The sequence below is a fragment of the Numenius arquata genome, chromosome 16 (assembly GCF_964106895.1).
Source record: "Numenius arquata chromosome 16, bNumArq3.hap1.1, whole genome shotgun sequence".
Lineage (NCBI taxonomy): Eukaryota > Metazoa > Chordata > Aves > Charadriiformes > Scolopacidae > Numenius > Numenius arquata.
Genome location: NC_133591.1, coordinates 16,111,256 through 16,134,532, shown reverse-complemented (window position 1 = coordinate 16,134,532; position 23,277 = coordinate 16,111,256). Strand labels below are relative to the sequence as shown.

General features: G+C 61.9%; 1 protein-coding gene across 1 annotated transcript; it reads right to left on the bottom strand.

Annotated features, from left to right (window-relative positions):
- Positions 1–3,075: 3,075 nt before the first annotated feature.
- On the bottom strand, positions 3,076–22,890 carry SCARF2 (scavenger receptor class F member 2). Its single transcript, XM_074159868.1, has 11 exons — positions 22,454–22,890; positions 16,700–16,758; positions 14,829–14,930; positions 14,008–14,527; positions 13,684–13,902; positions 13,163–13,291; positions 10,663–10,766; positions 10,463–10,580; positions 8,860–8,981; positions 4,673–4,825; positions 3,076–4,280 (listed from the first exon to the last, which is right to left on the bottom strand). Exons 1-11 carry the CDS (start codon positions 22,855–22,857, stop codon positions 3,076–3,078), a joined length of 3,135 nt encoding a protein of 1,044 aa, XP_074015969.1. The 5' UTR covers positions 22,858–22,890.
- Positions 22,891–23,277: the final 387 nt, after the last annotated feature.

Here is a 23,277-nt window from a genome sequence, read left to right as displayed (position 1 = left end):
CAGCCACTGACTGCAGTTTGGGAGATACAGGTTGGACCCCAGAAGAAAATTCTTCCCCAGGAGAGTTGGTGCAGCCCTGGGACAGTCACCAGGAGCTGGGGGATCTCCATCCTTGGAGGTTCCCAAGACTCAGCCAGACAATGCCACAGTGGCCCTGATGTGGTGCATTACTGCCTGGTTGTGCTGCAGCTTCCACGGACCTGCCAGGATGCACATCAGTGTCTGAGATGTGGGATTTTTGCATTTACCTGTAGGCTGCTCACTCGCAGGCTCTCCTCTGGCTTGCTGGGGCTATGATCAGAGCCTGTGGATGGGCTCATGCCTGGGTGAAGCAGAGCAGAGCAGAAGCTCAAGCAGAGCTCTCCCAGGACAGCCTGTGGACCGGTGTGAGCTTACAGTGTCCAACCTCCCTGGAGTACCAGCCTCAGCTTTGCTGCATGAGTGAGAAAGTGGCCTGAGAGGAGGCTGGGGCTATTCCCAAATTCACCTTGCTGGGTCATCATCATGAGCATCATGGCTGGTTCCCCACAAATGCTCTTTAGTGCTGATGTGAAATGGTTTGTAAAGGACTCGTGATGTCTGTGAGAACTTCTTTCTTCTTCAGTTGTATTTACTTTTGCCCTTTTATTGCCCGGATTCGACTCCTTTCCTTCTCCCAGGCCTTTCTGAGCATCCTGGAAGCCTCTTCTGTTTTCCCAACGGCCTCTGTGGTGGAGGGAGAAGGACTTCAATGCCATCCCAGGTCTCATACACTCAGTGCATCCATTTTTCTATTGATTTTGTCTATTTTGGCTTTGGTGACATTGAGCTGATTCATCACCTCCCGTTACTCTGCTCTGTGATGTGCCAGGAGTAGTTTCAGCTGTCGTCTTTCATCTTCCCAAATAAAACCTGATGGAAAGGGGAGGGAGAGTGAAAGCACGCTGAAACGTGGCCAAAAGTCTTGTAAGCAATGCTGACAAATTGTGTGATGTCCCATCCCTTTATTCTTCGGCTTTTTGCTACGAGATGATGCTTCTCCAGTCAGTGTCACAGGTACTGGGCTGTCTCTGGCTCTGTGATGCTGAGCAGTGCCAGGGAGCGTGCTGGAGCCCCATCCCCTCTGAGTGCTGTGCTGTGCTGGCTGCAGCCCTGGCTCCAGGTGGTCTCATCCCATTCTGGTGTTCACCAGCTGCCTCTATCACCTCCGAGACTGCCCCACAGCTGGCCTTTTGGACTGGTGTTCTTCTCCCGGACCATCATTCCTCACTGTGGGCAGAGCTCAGGATGGCCCAACAGCAGGCACCAGTGGTCCGGTGAGCCCCGTTTTCATTTCTTCCTGCAGCGGCTCCGGCTCCCCCAGAGCGGTGGGTGCTGCAGCCCCATGGGCTGCCGGAGGCTCTGGCTGAGGCTGAAGGAGCCTGGCAGGGGCAGAGCCGCTGCCCCAAGGGACCTGGAGCCCCTGTGCCTGCTGCGGAGCAGACCCGGGCAGCCACACAGCACAGGCAGCGTGCGGGGAGCGTGCAGGCAGAGCAGAGGCAGAACAGGCAGAGAGACTGCAAAAAGCACACAGAGATGAGATAGTGTGCAGGCAGTGTGCAGGCAGTGTGCAGGCGAAGGGAGGGAAGCCTCCAGGCAGGGTGCAGGCAAATTGCCCACAGGACTGCTTGGGAATCTTGAGCAGAAGCCCTGTGGGAGAAAGCCCATCTCAGCTGGCCCCTGGGCTTGTCGCAGCCTTGCCACGTGGCAGCACCATGCCCCGAGCTGCGTGGAGAGCCCAAACACTTCCGATAACCCCTTGGCAGGGTGGGTTAGAAAGCTGGGGCCAGAGCTCTGCATCCCACTGCCAGTCCCCCACGTCCCCCCACATTTGTGTCCCAGCATCCTGAGCACCCAGCCAGGGGTGGACCCCCTTTGCCCAGTGGCCAGAGCTCCCCTGAGCCCCAGGGTCCAATCCTGGTTATGCTGGAGAGGGTCTGACCACAAGACTGGTCTGCACCTCTGGGGGCTCTTGCCAGGCTGGGGGAGGATGCTGGATACCAGGGGGGTGAGGAGATCTTGCCCCTAGGGCTGGTCTCTGCTGCCAAGCAAGCACGTAGGAGCAGCTGCAGCAGCGACCTGCCTCCCCACCCTATCTACCTACCTGCCACCCCCTGCCTGTACCTGCTGCAAGGTCATCCACCCCCACTGCATCCCACTCAGGATTGGGCTGAGCACCCGAGCCGGACCAGGCGATGCTCAGCACGTCCCCTGCCCGTGGGGAGTGTGGGGCATGGAGACATGGCACCCAGCTACGGAAGAAATACATTTTTATTAAGAAAGCACTCTGCAGAGGTGCCAGGCTCTGTCGTACCAAACTAATCCCTCCAACTCCGCTGGATGGGATGCAGGAGCCCGAAGGCATCCAGCTCTGGCCATAAATAGTGCTTTGCTCCTGGCCAAAAGCAACCCCAGGGTGGATGGGAGGGAGGCATCGGTCGAAACCAGCTCGACCCCACACCGGGCACAGCACAGCTGCGGTGGGACCGGCAATGGAGCGCCATGCCTAGAGCTCGAGGTGCCGGGCAGGGGTTTGCTGCTGGTGATGGATGCAGGGCACGTCCCCGGCGATGCCCTGGGCACCGAGCAGCAGCACCCTCCCTCTCCTGGCAGACTGGAGTGGGGCGCGGGAAGCGAGCGGCTCCGTTACTGCAGAATATACCGTGGGTACGTCTAGTACAACAAGCGCTGCTTATGCGATGGATAATACTGCTACAAAAAAGGGGGGGTGTGGGGGGGATATGCCACGCAGGGATCCCCCCTGGTTGGCAGCTGGGCCGGCTCCCTGTGGTCCTGCCCTGCGCGGGGAGGGTGAGCAGCTGCCAGACCCAGGCAGGGAGCCGGCAGCAGGGCACGGACGGGGAGGACCAGGTCCTGGGGCTGGGGGAGGGTAAAGGAAAAAAGGGGGATGAGAGAGACGGAGGGGAAAAACGGAGGCTCAAGGCTCTTCCAGTGCCCCCTGCCCAGTCCATGCGTCCACGTCTGCTGGTCATGCCAGCAAACGTCTGTCCTCCCGGCATGTGGCCAGCCGGCGTGGGGCCGGTGCCCGGCTCCCGGTCACTGCACCGCCTGAGCAGGCACAGTGGCTGCGCGGGGGGGCTCCAGGCTGGCTTCTCGGCTCTTCTTCCTGGGAGGCTTTTTAATGGGAGTTTTCTTGGCCGCTTGCTCGCTGGGGAGAGCCTGGTCCTGGCCGCTGCTGGCGCTTGGCTTCTCCACCCGCTTGGGCTCCCCGGCCGCCGGCTCGGCCGCCCCGGGGATCAGTTTTTGCAGGTGGGGAGAGGTGGGCAGCAAGGGCTTACTGGTCTTCTGGCCGCCGGCGGCCGCCGAGCGCTTAGCTTTCTGCGGAGGGGTGGGCTTCTCCCGCTGAGCACCCACCCCGTTCACCCGGGTGCTCCCGTCCCCCTTGTTGAGGCTTTGAGTCTTTTCCTTCAGCTGGGCGGCCAGCTCGGAGGCCAAGTGGGGATGGAGGGGCTCGGAGCGGGCTTTGCTGGTGCCGGGGCTGCGAGGAGCATCCTTGTTGTCCACGACCCGCCGCTCCGGCTGGAAGGTGCCCATCTTTCGGAAGGCATTCTGCACTGCCCCGTTGATGCTCTCCGTCGGCTCGGAGCTGCCTTTGCTTCTCTGCTTGGGCTTGGAGGGTGACTGGGGCTCCCCGGCGAGGCTGGCTTTGCCCTCAGGGACGCCAGGCTCTTTCGGCTGCTTCTGCGCTTTCTCCTTGCCCCGCATGCCTCCCTTCTCCTCCGCTCTGCCCTGCACGCTGGCCGATGTCTCACTCGGGCTCCTCTTCCTCTTGGCCAAGCCTTGGCCTTGCTCGGGGCTGCTGGACCGGGCGGCTGCTCGCTCCGGGGACCGGCTGGGCGCCGGCAGTGAGTTGGACTGGCTGGAGTTGTACCTGCCGTGGATCCAGGAGACTTTGGGCTTCGTGGCTGGGTCCGGGGGACGGGGCTTGGTCCTCTCTGGGGATGGTGGCTTCCCTGGGCTGCGGGGCTCTGTGATGGCATCCTCCTCCTCCTTGGACTGTTTGGAGAGACGGGCGACCCGGGCATAGAGCACGGCGCCAGCCGAACCTGAGCCGCAGGAGGAGCGCTCGCTGTCCGAGGACTTGAGCAGGGGTGTTTCACTGCTGTCGGCCGGGAAGGCTCTGACGGAACCTGTCTCCTTCAGGAAGGTGTATTCGCCTGCTTCCTCCCCGCCAGCTGAAGCCACCAGCTTGTCCCCAGGGCTGGCGGGTGTCCCCCTGTCCCTGCTGTCACCCACGCTCTCTGTGGGAGGAGAGCACGGGGGGTCTCAGGCAGGGATGTGCCCAGGGAGGAGAAGAACCCAGATGCTCCCACAGTATGGTGGGACAGCATCCCACTCGGTTCCCCCCCACACCTTGGTGTGTCCCCAAGGTCCCCCTGTGCCCTCCTCCCAGTCAAAGACCCCAAGACAAGAGGGCTCTTAAAACAATCTGAGAGCAGCAAGCCCTGGAGGAGGAAGCTCTGAAACCCCACGGGAGGCAACATCAGCACCTGCATCCCTTCCCAGGGCATGAAAGGCCAGGGCAACATGCAGGTCCCCACTGCTCAAGGGTGACATCTCTCCACTGAGCAGGCGCTGTCCCCTGGCAATGGCACTGTAGTCCCCTGGGGAAGCGCTCTGTTCCCCTGCTCACCTTCGTGGGGGACACAGTACACTGGCCCCTCATCCGTGGTGTCAAAGGAGGAGAAGGAGCCGCGGGACGACCAGGATGGGGAGGGCTGCTCCACCACGGAGGGCGGCTCAATGAAGCTGCAGTTCAGGGTGTTCTCCAGGTCGTGGTGGGCCACTATGAGGGCAAGAAACCACTGTCAGTACCCATCCTGCCGGACCCTCCTAGCCCCTGTGCTGGCTGGGAGGGTGGGATGCTGCATTGCTCCCCTCTGCCCAACTTGCCGGTGGGTCCTGGGGACATCAGTGGCATCCCAGGCATGGGGACAGCTCTGCCTGTGCATCCCCACCAGGTCCCATCAACCAGCAATGGTGCTGACCAGCATCCCCCATGCTTGGGGACAAGTGGCTGCAGAGAGCAAAGCCCATGCAAGCCTTAGATGGGAGGTGCCCGTCTGGCCCCCCCTCTCCACGGCAGGTCTCCAGCTGCCTGAACTGAGGAAGCATTTGGCAGAGGGATGAGCCACCCAAACCCCTGGGTCCCGACGAGGTCACACATGAGCTGCACAACCTGGCAAGGATACCCTGCAAAGAAAGTCCTGGCACTTCAACCATCCCCTTTCTGCGGAAAAAAATGCTGGCTTTAATTGCACAAATTTCCACTTCAGCATCACCATTTGCATTTTTCTTTCCCCTCTGCTTCTGCAAAAGGAGGTAGAAGGAGTGATGCCCATGGCAGGGGGATGCACAGTGCTGTATTTTCCCCAATTGTGCCACTTCTCCCTCCCTTTGCCAGTTTCTACCATCCCAAAGCCAAGAAGGAGCATCCCCCCTCACCCTGCCACTGTCCCCTCCGCCACAGGGGCAGCCTGCAGAGAAGCTGAGCGGAAGAGAAAAACCAGAGAGGAAAATCTTGGTGTTAAAAATATTTTCGGTTTCAATGGTTAAAAAAACAAAAAAAAAGAATTAAAAAGCTGAGCAGTGACAGTTGTCTGGGCCGGGAGGAACTGGTTTTTCTGTTGGATCCAACCCCACGGGGCTTCCTCAGGTGCCTGCAGCTTCAGCATCGTCCTTGGGGTACCTACAGGACAGCGGCAGCAGCCAGCTGGGTGGAGGGACCGGCCCTCCCAGAGAGCCAGGCAGCACCAGACGCTCGCCCCCATCCCCTCCCTGCCTGCTGGCTTTTGTCCCCTGGGACGGGGGAAAGCTGCCCCTGAGCTCAGGCAGGGTCCCTCTGCGCAGCAGCTGTACATTGATATTTCCATGTATTTGTAACCTCTGCCCGCACATCCCAACCATGGAAGTCACATTGCAATTTCCACCTCGGATCCCTTGATTCTTGCATCACATCTCTGTTTTACAATAAAATAACTCTAACTGCTGTTGGGATGCCCACTGGAACATTTATTCTTTATTAGGGAATCTGGCTTCAGAGATGGAGGGTCATTAAAATGACAGCAGCGATGCACACTTGCCCCTGCACAGTTTGGCTTTTTGAAGAAAGGGAAAAAAAAAAAAAAAAGAAAGCAGTGATATTTAAAGAGCAAACGGCCTGGAGAGGGGGAAGCGGCAGTTTCAACATGGCTTTCCTTGTAATAAAAACCAAAAAGGGAAAATTAAAAGCAGCCGGCTGGAAGTGGATGAAGGGAGATGCTTCCTGAGAGGGGGCGTGACGAGTGGCTGGGACTCATGGCCACGAGGCGTCTCTGGGACTCGGATGAGACCCAGGATATGGCTGAAGGATAAAAGAGGATGTGCAGTGCACCCGAAGCCAGGCCTGGGGGCTCCTGTGAGGTCCCCTGGGATTTAACACCCCCCAGCTGATATATCATGGGCTGATGGAGCTGGAAGAAATGTGGGTGCTTAGCACGGGTCCTCTCCTACTGCTTCTCCCCGAAATCTGCTGGAGCTACAGCACCAGGGTGCCGACCCCAGCCCTGCTTGCACAGCAGCAGGTCAGTCTCAAGACCGAGACGAAGGGAGCCCTCCCGGCCACCCTCTCCCGCTCTTCCCAAGCTCCCCATGGTCAGCGTCACCCTTGGGGCTGGTCAAGCTTTGCCGCTCAGGGAGGAGACGTGACAGTGGGGTGCAGGAGTGGGCACCCCGCAGTGCAGAGCTCTGGTTAGCCCTGGCATCCACAGGGCGACACACAACCGAGACCCATGTCCTGGGCAGGCAAACCTCCCGAGAAGCATGCACACAGGGATGCCCAAACCCTGGCCCCGTGGCCACTGCAGGATGCTGCCAGCTCAGGTGTGATCCACAGGGAGATGCTGCGGATCCAAAGTTGATGCTGAGGCTGGGGAGCAGCTTTCGAGGGGGGCACCCAGGGCTCCAGGCACCTGATGAGCCTTGGTGGGGCTGCAAAACCTGCTGCTGCACCCCGGGAGGGTCTATCACTCGTGGGCTTGTGCTCACTAATGGCATGGTGGCACCATGATCATGTCTGAGCTCAGAGGGAAAACCCACCCAGCACCAGCAAATGCCCAGCTGCAGCCGCGGCTCTGCAAGGATGTGAGCATGTGAGCAGACCTGGAATGACCATCTACTGGGTGTCCTCAGCTTTGACCAGCACCGTTTTCACCGTAACACCTCCACAGGGTCCTGAGCACCTCCGGTGCTGACCTGGCACTTAGGATGGGTCATTTCAGCATCCCCTGCTCCCTCCTGCCAGGGCAGGACCAATGCGGGGAAGAGGCGGCCTTTGCTACCACATACTGGCCACCACGGCTTCCAGGTGGAGCCATGTGCTGACGCGGCACCGCGGTCACTGAGCATCACAGGTATGCAGCTGCCACAGGCACCCCATCAGATCTCCCTCGCCAGGGGGGTCCCCAGATTCAGCAGGGGCTGGAGGCATCCCCAGATCATGCACCAGAGGGACCAGGAGCTGCCGAAGCCCACACTGGCTCCGCGGTGCTGCGTTGGGGTAACACCACGAACGCAAAGCAAGCCCAGACCAAAGCATTTTACCCCCAGTGAAATAACAACCCCCAGCCCCATGAAAAGGCTCTGGGAACAGCCCCACACCTGCCAGCACCCAAGACCATCCCAAGCTTCCCTCTGGCACCAGCGCTGCGTCCTGGGGCTGCAGCCGCCCTGTTTACACAGCGCAGCTGGGCGGGTGCCAGCAGCCTCCGGGCCGGCGCAGGCAGCCCCCTTTGAGTCCCCCTGCCCTCGCTGCACACAGGCACCCTCTGTCCTCCCCAAGTCCTGCCCAGCCCCTTCCATAAACACAGCCTCTGTTATCCTCTGTTATCCTTGCAGCAGGAATGTTTCTCCGGCCCCGGCACTCCCTGCTCTGGGGCAGGGCTTTGCCGTGCCCCACACCGTGAGGAGTCACCCCCCCTTCCTTGATGCTGGAGCTTGGGCATGGCATGCTGGGACAGGGGCCACCTCTGTGTGTGTTTGTGTCCCCCCGCCCCGGGACAGGGGATCTGGCCTCACGCCGAGCTGTTGCGTGCTGCGATGCGGCTGCTTGGGGCATCCTGCCAGTGTTGCCCGCCCGGGGAGATGCAGGGCTCGGGGAGGGGGGGATGAGGCTGAGCCCCACAGCAGCACAGGGTGGGGAGTGCTGCCTTCACCCCCCGATTTATTCAGCAGCTCCTTGCGCTGGGATCAGCGCAGGGAGGTTTCAGAGTGTGTGGGGTACAGTGTTCCCCGGCTGCAGCGGGTCACCGATGTCCCTGTAAGCCCCAGGTCAGGGGCTTTGCCGAGTGCAAGCATCCCCCTACGAGCCAGTTTGTGCCTGGGCAGCACCAGGGTCACCCCAAGTCTCTGCACCTCTGCCCTCATCTCCACATGGCAACAGGGTGGGCTCTGGCCCCATGCAAAGCTGAGGCAGGATGAGGACCAAAACGGCAAACGAGGTATTTTGCTGCCATGAGGGAGACCGTTCCTCTACCTAAAAACCTCACAAAAGAGCTCAGCCGAGCTCCAGGCACCGGGTACCCACCCTCACAAAGCAAAACAATGCGCTTTGAGATCCAGAAGCTGCAGACTGAGAAAGGGCTGAGCCCCTGCGAGCTAGGCAGCTCGCACCAAGCATTGCGATGGCCCTGGGGACCCATGCGTCCCTGTCACCACTCTGCTGTGCCCGCTGCCCTGGGTTTGGGGCTAGAAAGGATGCTGCGAGTCACCCGTGCTGCCCTGCCAGCAGTAAAACCCCCTGTGTTTGGCTCTGTGCCCCCTCCCCAAACCCCAGCACCTTACCCACGACCTTGGGCAACTTCTGGCGGCGCAGGGGGATGCGCGGGAGCTTCATGCTGATCCGACTGAAACGCCCGCACAACCGTCTCGGTGGCTTCTTGGAGGCTGCTGGGTCCTGGCTGGAGCTGCAAGAGAAGATGATGGCTCCATCAGAGAGGCACCACTGTCATGGTGGGGACAGCCTTCATGGGGCGATGGAGAGAGTCAGGAGCTCAGGGATGCTGCGAATGCAAAGGAGTTTTGGGAAAGAGAACAGGGCAGGCTGGTGCCCAGGGCACAGGGGCTGGGGATCTGCCAGGGCTACTGCCAGCCCTGGGCACCAGCTCACTCCGTGCTGGGATGCAGAGCAGTGCCAGGGAGGGTGGCAAGGCCAGATCCGGCCATGGCCGTTTGCAGCCCAGCCCCAAAACACCCACAGCACTGGGCCAAGATACTGAATCTTTAAAAAAAATTAAAATCATCTCAACCCAAAACCAAACACGTGGCTTCTCTTTATTTGCTCTCTGGTTTTGAAGCCTCCTGGGGCCAAGGTTTCAAGCAATTATCTGCAGCCGCAGGAGCGAGCAGCTTCGTGTGTTGATGCAAGGCAACCTGTGACATGCCCACTGCGGTCCCTTGAGATGCTTTGGCAAGGGACCACTGCTGGGCCAGCACCGAAGGTGACCCAGCTGCTTGGGGACATCGTGGAGGTCTGGGCACCCCAGGAAAGAGGAGACTATTTTGAGCCGTTTCCCCCCTCCCTGCGTGATCCTTCACCACGCGGGGCTGTGTTTGTGCTTTTATCAGCGGGATAATTACACGCAGCCCCCAGGCTCTCTCAGCCAGATGTGCCAGGCTGGGGTTGAGCTGGCAGGGCTGCAAGGGCAGGCTTCCGGAAAATTCCCGTGCAGTAGCCGCTGGCACAGGGGGATGATTTCTCTGCAGCCGAAGGAGCTTCCACAGCCTGCTCATCCCTTGCTGAGCAGCACCAGCCTTCCTCCCCCTGCAATGGGACTGTCCCCCTGGTGGGATGTCCCCTGGTGCTGCCAAAACGTTGCCAGCATCCTGACCTCACTGCGGGAATGGACCTCACCCTCCCTGAACATCCCCATGCAGGATGGCTGACAGTGCTGGGGCCCACCACCCTCCCCCAGGGCTCACCCCACTGCCCTGGCGTTTGTTTTTGGGGTCCTGGCTGTGATTCCACGCCCTCGCTGTATTTTAGGGTTCCCTTTGCAGAGTGGCTCCAGGCCCCGGAGACTGGAGGGAACCCGGTGGGTCTCCATGAAGTGATGGTTCACGAGAGAGAGAAATGAAGGTGAGGAGGGGGGGAAGGGGGTCCCCAGACAGAGCTCACTCCAAGCCCCTCCATCAGCCCCCCTGCTGCGAGGACACAGCGGGACCTGCTCAGACCCCGGGGACCTGCAGGGTACACAGTGCCAGGCGGGCAGCGCTGCTCCGCTTCCCCGCAGCATCACCGTCCCACAGCGGTCCCTGCATCCCCCCCCACCGGTCCCAGCCCCGCACTGGGCACCCATGTCCCCAGCTGTCCCCAAACCTGCAGGTCTCCCCCTGCTCAGGCGTCATGGCAGAACCTGGCGAGAGCCCGCTTGGTCCCAGCACTCACCCCCGGGCCTCGTCCTTCTTGCGGCAGACGCAGCAGCAGCAGAGCAGGGAGAGGAGGAGGATAAGCAGCAGCGCCAGGAGGGCTCCTGCCCCGATCACCCCCATCCTCTGGTTGGCCTCTGCAAGACACAACCGGAGGCTCAGCCCGGTGCCGGCCCCACGGCAGAGCCTGGTGCCCTGCCCTGTGCCCCCAGCACTCACCCATGTGGCAGGCGCCCGTCAGCGGGTCGCAGGCGCCGTCGTGGCAGCTGCAGGCTTCGGCGCAGTTGGCTCCATAGCGGCCGGGTGGGCAAGTCAGGTTACAGCTGGAGGGAAGGGGCCGGGTGAGAGCCCTTGCCACCCTGGCTGCTGCCTCCTCCCAACCCCCCCTGCTTTAGGGAAAAGCAGGGGCCACTTCTACAGGCTGCTCCGACACAGGCTCCCCCGTGCCCCAGGAACACTGTAACCCCGAGGGAGCAGGAGCCCGTTGCCCACCCAGCGCTCAGGGGCTTCGGCTCAGCTGGAGCTCAGATGCTCTTGCTGCTCCCCTCGTGGGGCTTTGCAATTAGGCGCAGCAATTACGAAAGGTCATTAACCCAACAGTCGCATCTAAAGACAACGCAGCATCACCAGCAGGGCAGAGTCACGGCGGCCACAAGCAGGGAAAGTGCCCACATTGATTTTATTTCTATTTTTTTTGGCCTCCAAGAAGAAAAAACAACTGAGCAGCCACGAGGCACCTGCTCCATCAGGGTGGACCCTCCTGGTTCGGCTAAGCATGGTGTCAAATCCCCACCACCTGTAAAATGACCTCCCTGACAGTGTCACTGAGGCGATGGGGACATGCACGAATGAGCACTGACCTGCGAGCATCAAAGGCTTGAGCACAGAAAACACGCGACGGACACGTGCCAAAGCACCTGGGGCACTTGGTGACAGTGGGACTGATCCGAGCTGCCGTCCCCGTGGTGGGACCAGCACCGCGGCGCAGGACCCAGCTGGATTTGGGTTATGCCTGCGGCGCTGCTGGGCACCAAACCCTCTGCCAGCTGCTCAGCGGCGGCAGCATCCCAGGCTGGAGCTGCTGCAGCCATAAGGAGCCAGTGGGCCCCAGCCCAAACCTGCTCCCCTGGGGATGCATCTGCCCCCCAGCCCTGGGCGCCGTGCCCGGGGGCGGCTCAGCCCATTTCACGCTCCAACCACTTGCAAAGCCAAGCCTCGTGCCCGCCAGGCACCGGGTGATGCCAGGACACTTGCTGAGCCCCTGCAGCCGTTCCCAGCAGCAAATGCCGCAGGATGGGAGCCAGGATATTTCCCCAGCGACCCAAAACTCCTTGCCCCACCACTTAAACCCACATTTCTCCCCTAGGTGGAGATTTTGGGAGAGCAGAGGATGGTGATTTCTTTCCTCCTGACAGCTCTGGGAATGATGTGGAAGAGACAAACTGCTTTGTGCACTCCACAAATATTTCAGGAGCCTTTCCTTTAGCATCCTCCCAATGTAGAGCTGAGAGGACACCCCTGCATGATGAGGACATCCCTTCTGCCTTCCTTGCAGAAATCATCCCCTTTTCAGCAAAATTATATGCTGCTGACAAAAACGCTAGTTTGCACATAGTCACAAGGATCCACCCGAGCACCAAGAAAGTCCCCGAGCCTGCCCGGCACGCACCATATGGCACAGCTCAGCCCGTGGTTACAGCTCCGGGATGCTGCATCCCAAGCACCCCCGGTCCCCACGCTCCCAGTGCTGTGCCAGGGCCTCAGAACAATTTAATTCACCTGCTGCCCTCCAGTGCTGTGCCAAAATCATTGCCACACAGCCCCGGTGAGCACCAGGACCCTCTTACCTCCTGCTTTGCTAATGAAGGTGGCGGTGATGCCCAGGATGGGTACCCGAGCTGGCAGCGGTGCCCAGCCCCGCTGCCTCCCTGCTTGCCTCCACAGCTCTGCCCACAGCACAACCGGTCAGTGAAGCTCCAAAATCCCACCCTAAATCCAAAGGCTCCCTTCTTCTAAACCCTGAGAGAAATGCCAGCACGGGCAGGATGCTGGCCCTGAATCCTTGCTGCCACCACCAGCCTTGCGGTTAATTCCCGAGAAAATCCAACTAACACCTGGCAACAGCTGGGGGAGCTGGCTTGCCCCGGCTGGGTGGGAAATCCCTTCCTCGCCTTTTTAAACAGCATTTCAGTCCCACACTGGGAAAAAAAAAACCCAGGGGATGGAGGTCCCTTGTGCCCCTTCCTTGGGCAGGGGGAAAGGGGGAGGACTAGGAGGCTCTTCCTGGTGGGGTGAGGAAGACCCTGGCCGAAGTGGCAGCTTGCAGCAGGAGCACCCTGTGGATGCCATGCCCATGAGGCTATTCGCTATTCTGGGATGTGGTTTTCTCTCCCTTTTTGGCTAGAATTTCCAGCCTGGACTTAAAGAAAAAAAAAAACCAAACAACCAACAAACCACTGTTTTGTCGACAGCATTTGTTTTTGCCAAACAGGCACTTCCTAAAGCAAAACCTCTCCTGCAGCGTTACTGTGCTAACGGCACCATGAGCACGTCCTTTCCCTTCCACTCCAAAAATCATCTGAATTATTGCCCGCGAGCGGTTCCACCCCAGGAAACCTCTTGACTGGGAACCGCATAGGACCCAAGGGGGCAGGAGGTGCCCAAGCACCACCCGGGCCCCGGGGCGCACCCTGGAGCGTGCCCACCGTGGCTCACTTACTAGGTGCCATGAGAGCCAGGGTGGCAGAGGCACCGGCCGGTCTCGAAGTGGCATTGGCCGTTGACGCAGTCGCTGCAGACGAAGGCGCAGTTCTCCCCATACGTCCCGTTCCGGCACTTGGTTTCACACCTGGGGAGGAATGAGGGCAGGTGGCTGGGGTACCCATGGCTCCTGGGGACCTCCAGCATCCCCCCGACCCTCCTGACTGCAGGCAGGGAGATGGGGCTGGGTGGCGTCAGCCCTCTTTGGGTGCAAAGCCCCAGACCCAATCCTGGACACAAGAGTCTGTGGGAAAGCACCCCAGTGTGAGAGCTGAGCCCCACCACCAGCACCCAACGTCACCTGAGGGCATGCGGCAGGGGTCTCGTGGGCTCCCTCTGGTCCCATGGCCATGCCAGCGGGTTCAACCCATCCCTGCCCTCCCCTCCTGGCTGCTGAACCCTACAGCCACTCCTGGTCCCTGGGCAGGGAGGCTGGGCATCGCTCTGCCGGGGCCCAACTCCGCACCCAGCCGCACTCACCGGTCTCCAATCCAGCCCGGGTTGCAATGGGAGCACTTGCCATTGATGTGGTTGCAGGTGTGGCCGTCCTTGCAGGGGGGACAGAGCTTCTCGCAGCCCTCTCCGTAGAAGCCGGGCGAGCAGGGCTGGTCACACTTGGTGCCATTCCAGCCGGCCTCGCAGGTCAGGCAGCGCCCGTCTGCCACCGTGCACGGCTGCAGGCTCTTGCACTGCCCGCACCTGCGACGGCCAAGAGGGACCCATCACCCGGTGCTGCACCCCCGAAACCTCCTGCCGCCACCTCCCACTGAGCCCACGGTGCCGGATCGGGGTCTGGCCACTCACCGCCTCCTGCAGCCTTGGCCGTAGAAGCCAGCCGGGCACGGCTCACGGCAGTACTTGCCCCGGTAGCCCGGCTCGCATGTGCAGGTCCCATCCACCTGGTTGCACTTGCCCTTGTAGCACTGGCAGTAGCGGTCGCAGCGGGGCCCAAAGGTCCGCTCCCGGCACTGGCAGCGCCCCGTGAACTGCTCGCAGGGTGAGTTGTTGCAGGAACACTGGTTGTTGCAGCCGCGGCCCCACCAGCCAGGCTGGCACAGGCAGTTGCCCGTCTGCTGGTCGCACTGGGAGTTGTGGCTGCAATAGCAGGAACTGGAGCACTGGGGTCCCCACCAGTTGGGCTCACAGGTGCATTTGCCTGTTTTCTGGTCACACTTGCCGTGCTTGCAGAGGCAGATGTTCTCGCACTTGGGACCCCAGCGGTTGGGGTTGCAGGTGCACTGGCCCGTCACGTCCTCGCATTGCCCGTTGGGGTGGCAGCTGCACATCTCCTTGCAGTCGGGACCCCAGAACTGCCGGGGACACTCTGTGGGCAAAGCCGTCAGCCCCAGCACTGCCTATGGGACAACCCCACCGCTGGGCACCATGGAGACCCCCAGCCCCAACAGGACCTCTCGACCACAGTCCCCCCCGGTCCTCCCAGCGCACTGGATCTCAGAGGAGATCCCTCCAAAGGGACGATGCCCTGGGGACAGAGTCAGGGGGACAGGCAAGGGCAGGACAAAAGCCATCTGCAGCCCCATCCCTGGTGCTCCACTCTGGAAAGACACCCCAGGGCTACCCCGGCGAACCCCGCCGAGGACACGCGGGTGCCTGTTGGTACTCACTGGTGTCGCAGTTGGCGCCGAAGTAGCCGTGGCGGCAGCGGCACTCGCCGGGCCTGACGCACACCTCGTTCTCCTTGCAGGTGAAGTTCCCCTCGCACACGGCTGGACGGACGGACAGATGGCAGGCATAAGCGTGAGTGCCACTGTGCTCGTCCCCGCTCCCCCAAATGTCCCCAGCCCCGCAGAGCAGGGGAAGGGGTGTGTGGTGGCACTCCAGGTGCTGCTGAGCTGTGACACTGTGACCGTCCTGGCAAAGCAGCCAGGCAGGCTGGATGGGACCATCAGCAGGAAAATGCCACCAGCCACCAGCCTCCGGCCACCCAGCCCAGCCCGTCCCCATCACTGGCTGCAGCCAGCGGCAGTGTCCCCCACTCAGCTCCGTTTCACCAGCAGAGAATGGGGACATGGGTGGGGGGGTTGCGGGCAGCCACGAGCACGGTCCCCCTGTCCCCCTCCCTGCACTCCTTACAGCCCGCAGTGGTGTCACTGCCACCCGCACCACTGCCTCTCCCGCACAGGCCACCAGCCCCCAAAGGCCACCAGCCCCTCTCTTGCCGAGGGGACCTTGTGCTGGGGCCAATGCCCGGAGTGGGGCAGGCGCAGGACGTGGGACGGGCAGCACCGCGGTGCAGGCAGGCGCAGGCAGATCCCACACGGCCCTGGACAAGCCTCCGTAGCCACTGGGAGAGGGAGAGGAGCCCACCCATCCCATCCACCTTACCTGGGAGTTCTTAGACCTACGGTGATGGATACTATAGAAACCCCTAAAATAGACAGATTACACAGGTTAGGAGCAGTGAGTCTAACGGTTAGAGCAGGTTGGAGGGGCGGTGAGGAGATGGGGACAGCTTGCTGGTGGGACCGTCCTCCCCCCGCTGTCCTGGCAGACTCTGTCCTTCTCCCTTCCTGTGCCGAAGGGACCGTGTCCTGTTCCCCGATGTAGGGCACCCAACGCATGCAGCGAGCGGTTACGAGGGCTCATGCACGGTGGGTTAGTTGGTTATGTGGTCTTCACCGCCGCAGAGCTCCCTTCAGCTCTCCTGGGGCAAGGTGAGTCCCATGGCCAGCTGAGGCTGTGGGGAGTAGCACAGGAACCCCAAAACAGCCACCTGCATTGTGGTGGCAGAGCAGGGGATGAGAGCTCCCAGGGCTTCATGCTGAGCATCTGTTCCAGCTCGCTGTGGACCCCAGTAAGAGCTGTAATGCCTGGCATGGCCCAGCTGGGGCCACCCTGCCTGCAGGCTTGGTGGTCCCTGCCTGACAGCCTGCCTGCCCCGGCAACCTCTACCCAACCCGGCCATGGTGGACACATGCCTGGTCCTGGCAGTTTCTCCTCCACCGGCAGCTCCAGCTTGGCTCCTCACACTGCTGCAGCATCCCGTGGAACCGCTCTGGGTCCCACTCCTGCAGCTGCACCTTCCCTGTCCCCAACACTTCACCTTGGGGGACACCTCACTGTCCCTTGGGTCCCAGAGCAGCTCCCTCAAATCCTTAGGCCCAAAGCTGGCCAGCATGGAGAGAAAACCCCCAGGCTGGGAGCGGAGGTGGTGCTCCCTGCGGAGGGGCTGGGGCACCCCAGGGCATCACTGTGAGGACAGGGGGTGCCCCAGGGCTGGGCTCTGCCACCAGCACCCCAACTCTGGGGCTGAGCACCCATTCCATCCACATGCTGCTGGCTCCGAGCACGGCAGGGAGGCAGAGCAGTCTCCAGCATCCCCAGGGAGTCCGGCTGCAGGCAGGGGTCCCCGGGACGGGGGTCCTCACTGCGGGTCACATCAGGGTGGCCCCTGACAGCGGTGGTGATGCCAGAAGGGCTCAGCAAAGGGTGGGCAGATGAGCAGTGTCCAACAAAGCAAAACGCCAGTGCTTACCGATTAAACACTCGCTTCCTTGTTGCCTCCATCCCGGGCAGCACACGAGCACTGAGGAGCTGCAGAGGAAACAAGAAGCACCACAAATGGTTACGACCCTCAGAAAGTCCTGGTCCTTCCCCCAAAACCACTGGGAGCACCAATGCCATGATGGTGAGAGGTCCCACCTCCACTCAGAAGTTGTTGTACCCCCATGGGGCGAGGAGAGCTGTTGGCTCTTCCTCCACCAAGCAGGGAGCACAGATCTGCTGGGGGGCTGCCGTGGGCACCAGCGTGAGATGCCCCACCAGCCAGCTGGGGCAATGCTAGGAGCGAGGACAGGACCAGTTCCTCCCATTAATCAGGAGTGATGAAGCAACAGAAGTTGTTTTTGCAACCATTATTATTAAAAAAAAAAATAAATCCCAAAGACCCCCAAAAGCTGGGAAAAAAGGGAAGGCTCTAAATGTCCCAGGGCAAAAGCAACTGCTCTGCCCCTGAAGGCCTGGCAAAGCAGCCTGCTCCCGGGACGGGATGGCTCGGTGCCTGCCGCCGGATGTCCGGCTTGTCTCCCCTTGGTGCTGGAACTCCCGGCTCCGGAGGGTGCTGTGGTGAGCAGGGGCCAGCAGTGCCTCAATCCACAACCTAAACCTCAGGTTCGCTGCTTGGTGGCCTGGAGACAGCACCCCAAAGCCAGGCTGGCACCACCCTGCCGGGATGGCTGGAGCACCGCCAGCTCCCAGGGGACATCCCCCATGTAGGAGCCCAGCTACGGGCGGCTGGGATGTGTCCCTGAGCCCTTGGATGTCCTGAAGTGCCACCACCTCCAGGGAGCACCGCGCACAGGATCATCAGCCAAAGCGTTTTTGGCACAAGCTTGACTCCAGCCACACCAGGATGGGGTCTCAGACCCCCCCAGAGATGCTCCACTCCCTGCCGGGATGGGACATATGGGGACTAAGCAGGGACACCTCATCCACGCTTCTTTAATGACCCCCCCAAAGTAAATGGCTGGGGGCTCACGATGCTGCAACCCCAGTGTGGGGAATGGGCTCCCTGTGTTGTGACACCGCAGGGACCCCACCCGGCAGGGGAACCCTGCTCATCCCCAGGGTGACCCGCTCATCCCCGGGGTGACCCACACCACCTGGTCCCTGCCGCCGATGGGAGCGACGATGGACAAATGGTCTGAGCGGAGGCTGCAGTCAAGGAAAACTTCACCCGGGCTGGTCCGGCGCCGCAGCCTGGAATGCGTTTTGCTTTTGCTTTTTTTTTTTTTTTTTTCCCCCTCTTTTCTCTTTATATGTAACAAATGCTGAAGAGAAGGAGGAGACAGCGAGGAAGTATTCGCTCAAAACCCAGCGCAGTCACAGGACCGCGTCTGGCTGCCAGACCGCCTTGTCCTGCAGCCGGGGAGGGAGCTGCCAACAGCCCCCCCGGCCAAAGGCGGGTACCGGGGGGGGGCTGGAGGCAGCTCCCACCCCCAGCCCCTCAGCAGGATGCACGGCCGAGCCGGGAGCATCGCATCCCCCCTTTTCACAGCGGACGGTGAAAAATTGGAAAGGAGGCAGAAAAGAACCACAAAAATGATTCAAGGCCTGGAAAAAATGCCTTGCAGCCAGAGCCCAAAATAGCTCCATCTATTCAGCCCGTCGAAGCGGTCGCAAGATGCTGCCATGGCAGCCAGCGTGTACCCCCCGGGCAGGGACCCCGGGGCTCGAGCGGGGGGCTCCGCTCCAGCCAAGCATGAGAGGAGATGCCTGGTGTTAATGGCAAAGGGGGGGGGTCAACCACCAAACCACCTCCCAGAGGAGCGCGTGGGCTGGAGACAAGGTTCTTCCCCAAAAGAGGCTTCAGGCTGCCCTTCCCAAAAAGCCTTGCTGGTTCTGCTGGGACGCTCGGGTGCAGGTGGGGAAAGGTCCGTGATACCCCAACCCTCCCACAGCGCAGCCAAAGTACCCACTGTCCCACCTGGTGTTGCCTTTACCGCTCCACCCTTTATAAATTCAGTGTTTGGTGGTTTTTAGATGAAACCATCGCAGGTTTGCAAGGGGAAACTCCTCCACTTGGGAAACCTCCTCCCTTGAACTTGCCCGGCCACCAAAACAGGCATCGCGGGGGATGCACCAAAAAGCATCACCCATGCTGAAAGCCCCAAGCTGACGGCAGGGAGTCAGGAGCTGCTGAAACACGGTGGCAGGAGGGAAAAACCCTTCTCCTGACCACGACCACCACCAGCAGGGAGCCAAGCCCACCCACCGCCTCACCGGACGCAGGATTCCTGCTTATCTCTCCACTGATAGCTAATCTCTCTTTCCCCGTGCCCGCTGATGGCGTTCCGCACCCCTGCCTCCTTTATCACTGGCTTTGACAGCAAATAAATTTGCTCCTGTTGCAAGGACAGGCAGCTGGGATGCCGCACTGGTTAACTGGTGCTCCCAGTGCAGCATGTGGACTGGTCCCTGAGCACAGCCAGCCCCAGGTAGGGTCGGCGTTGGCTGCAGAGGCGACGGGCACCCATTGGGGCATGGGTCTAAAACATGTCTTGAGGGCTTGGCTCCTCCAAAAAGGGCTTGCTCCATGTGCCCCGTGACCACTGGAACTGGGATAACTGGGAGATCTGTTTAAAAGCTCGCTGCCGACGGACAGGGACATGCCACCGCAGACATGCACAGCGCAAATACATTTTCTATTTCTTTTTCTTTTCTTCAAAGCACTACAAATGCTGGGAAAAAGAAGAAAGAAAAGCTGCCTCCGAGATGTTGCTGAGGCTCGGGAGCTTTGCTGGTGTGGAGGAAAAGCAGTGGGGATGTGGGCAGACCTGGAGCCATGACCTGCAGGGAGGAGTGCTCGGTGCCAGCGTTGCCCCTGGCACATGGGCACATCCCGCTCACGCTGAGCATCAGCGTGATGCTCCAGGGGTTTCTACGGAGGCAAAATATTTTTCTTGTGGATAAATATCCTGCATTGCTCCCTGCAGCACGTCCCCTTTACCTACGGTTATGGAGAGGGATCCTGAGGCAGGAGGGATGGCTCCTCATCCAGACCAACGCAGCCCCCTCTAAACAATGAGGAGCAGGCTCACACCCCTGAAAGCTGGAAAGAGACCCTGGGGCTCGGGTGGGAGCTGCTGCCACCCATGGTCCCACATGAGACCCCCCCTGCTCTCAGCCCACCAGGTAGAGCTGCAGAGTGTCCCCGAAACCCACAGCATCGCTGCCATCTTCCCCAGCCATGCAGCCATCCCACCCTGCTCCTCCTCCCGAGCATCACCCCGGCACTGAGCTCCTTTCTCCGTGTCACCCATCGCTCGGTGCTACCCAGCCCCTCCCGTGTGGCACACAGGGCTCTTGGGACCACCGGGTTCCAGCCAGCAGCATCCTTCCACCCCCCGCCCCCCCAAACTGATGCTCCCCAACACCGACCCAGCCTCGGGGTGCAGGCAGAGAGAGATCCCCTGGTGCAGGCAGGATTAGGATCGCATACATAAATGAAAACCCTTCAGGCAGACAGAGGAAAGAAAAATAAGTTAAAAATCAAAGATTACCAACGCGTTAGCGAGAGCAGGACGGGGACAAAGTAACACCCAGGTGTGTGGGGTGCTCAGCCCGCATCCCGAACGGCAGCTCCGGAGACGGTAACACCAACTTGTAATGGAGTATAAAAAAGCTTCAAAAATTTAGGAGCAGTTGAATTTGGTCCACAAAACTTGAATACCAAATAGCCCCCAAACACGCCTCTTTCTTCTGCCCTAAATAGTTCCTTGAATTGCTCCTTGCTAGCCGGGTCTCAGGAGGTTGCAGGAGGAGCTGAAGCAGAATCCTCCTCTTGAGCCCTCCGAAACCCGCAGCCGGCATCTCTGAGGGATGCCTGGATGTGCTTGGCAGAGCCACACGGCCAAGAGTCCAACCAGCAGCTTCACCAAGCTCAGGCAGGGGACGCTGGGACCTCCTCCCCAAGCCACCTCCAGCCCAGCTGCCCTCAGCTTCAGGCACAGGGCAGGACCTGCCCCGGGTTCTTGGGGCCACCAAGGTGGGTTTGGATGGTGACCATGGGGTGTCCTCCATGTCGAGGGGAGCAGCACAGTGAAGCCGGGGGAGGGTTGGGGGTGGGGTGCCAGGCATGTGGGTGGGGAAGGGTTTGCAGAAGGTTGAGGGGTGGAAAATGACGCAAACATCATCTCAGCTTCCTAGGGACTGTCCCCTCCTCGCCTTGTCTGGCTCCTGGGCTGCCTCCAGGCCCTGTCCGCCATGGGAGGAGGGACACCACACCTGCCCCTGCTCCCTGCCCGAGCCTGAGCCCTGCGGCCCTGGGCGCCACATCTCCCCAGCCTCCATCCAGCAGGGACGGGGGGGTCCCTCTGCAAGGGGGAGCACCCAGGCACCCCATCCCCAGCACGTGGGGCAGGCTGCTGGGAACAGGGAGGGGACATGGCTCGTGTCCCCTCTGTCACACAGATGCTGGGCAGGCAGAGAGAACCAGCTCCCCACATCCCCTCCTGCCGAGGAACAGCCATGGGACCGGGAGCTGCGGCCGCTTTGGCTCCTGAAATGCCTCCTTCGGAAACTCCGGCTGTAATTTGAGGAGGGGGCACCAGCGCCCTGCGGCCCTGCTGAATGGAGCCATTATGTGGCCCCTCTCGCTTGCAGCACGTTCTCCTTGTGGACTTGTCTGACCTCACAGGCGAGATGTAAAGGTGCATTTATGGCCTGGGCCCCCCATCAAGGGCAGGGGATCCTGCTCTCCCCACCGGGAGGGAGCGAGCGGCTGTGGGCACTCTCCCCCCTTTGCTGGGGCCAGCACCAAGCCCAGGCACCACAGGGAAGCTTGGCCCGAGGTGATGCTCTGCAAAGCCAACCCATGGTACACGGAGAGCACTGGGAGCAGGGACAAGGCAGCGCCGGCTCCCGGGCCCCTGCCCCAAGCCAGGCAGGCAGGATGTGAGCCCCCCAGGAGAGCCAGGCAGTGCCAGCACCCACTTTCTGAAAGCCAAACCCAAGCATCCTGAAGCTGCCAACTCCGCCATCCCAAGCAGCCAAGGGCAGCTCCACCAGGGCACCCAGAGCATCCTGCATCCTGCCAGCCCAGCTCGGCAGTGGGGCTGGCCTCAGGGGGTGCAGGACTGGACCCCCACAGTGCAGCCCGATTGCTGGAGGCACCCAGGACCGGCTCCCCACAACAGAACCGGCCGTGGGGATACAAGATTGCCCCTCCCGCCCCCCCAACATGACTCGATCCCCAGAGGGGCCCAAGACCAGCTCCCCACACCAGAACCGGCCCCGGAGGCATCCAGGACTGGCTCCCCGCAGCAAAACCGACCCAAGGCGGGGCAGGACCGGTCCCGGGGCGCTCAGCACCGGCTCCCGGCAACACACCCGCTCCCCGCAGAGTGCGGGACCGGCCCCGGGGCGCTCGGCACCGGCTCCCTGCAGCACAACTGACTCAGGGCGAGCAGGACCGGCCTCAGGGCACCGACCCACGATGCCCCGATGTGCCCAGGACCGGCCCCCCCCCAGCACACCCGGGGATCAGGACCGGTCTCCCCGCTCTCGGCCCCGCTCGGGCTGAGCTCCTCGCCCCTTCCCCGGTGCCCGGCTCCCCCCGCCTCAGCCCCGCACAAGCCGGACTTTGTTTTGGAAGGCGCCCAGCGCCGCGGCTGGCCCGGGGGAGGGGAGCGGCGAGTCCCCGTCTCCCCCCCCCCCAGCCCCGGCCCGCGGCTCGGGGGTCCCGTCCCGTCCCGTCCCGCCCCACCTGCCCGCCCCTGCCCGCTCCTACCCGCCGGCCCTGCAGACGTTCCTGCCGCGGGGGCTCAGCTCCTGGGCGGCTCCGCGGCTCAGCAGCAGCAGCAGCAGCAGCAGCGGCAGCAGCGCGGCGGCCCCGGCTCGGGCGCGGCGGGGCGGTCGGAACCCACCGGCCGCCATGACCGTCGGAGCGGCGGGGCCCGGCCTGACCCGGCCCATCCCATACGGGGCCGGGCGCTCTCCCCCCGCCGCCGCCGCCGCCGCCGCCGCCACTTCCCTCGCCCCGGCTCTGCCGTGCCCGGTGCCCGCCCTGCCCCGCCGGCTGCTCGGCGGGCGGAAGCCGCAGTGCGATCGCTGCTCCGCCGCCGCCGCCGCCTCCCCCGCGCCCCTCTCGGCAGCGGCGGGAGAGGCCCCGCCGCCAGCCAGGAAATTCCGCATTGGTTCCCCTGACGGCGGGCCAGGCTCCGGGGGCCGCCGGCCGCCGCCCCCCCCCCTCGCCCCGAGCCGTGGGGCAGCGCCGCCCCGACGGTCCCGGGGGTCTCTCGCCGGTAGGCAGCCCTGCGGAACCAGCGGATTTCCCAAGGCGGGGGAAGGCTGCGGAGTCCTGGCTTCCAGTTCAGCCCGGGGGTCCAGTAGCTCCCAGGTGCCCGGGAGTCCTGGGAGTCCAGTGGCTCCGCGGTTTGGATGGCCCCGGGGTGCGGCAGCACAGGGGTTTGGCTGTCATGGGGTCTTGGCAGCTCCGGGTCCACGGGAGTCCCTGGGAGTCCGGCAGCCCCGGGGTCTGGCTGTCCCGGGGATCCAGTAGCTCCCGGGGCCTGACAGCCCAAGAGCCCCAGGGTTTGGCTGTCATGGTCTGGC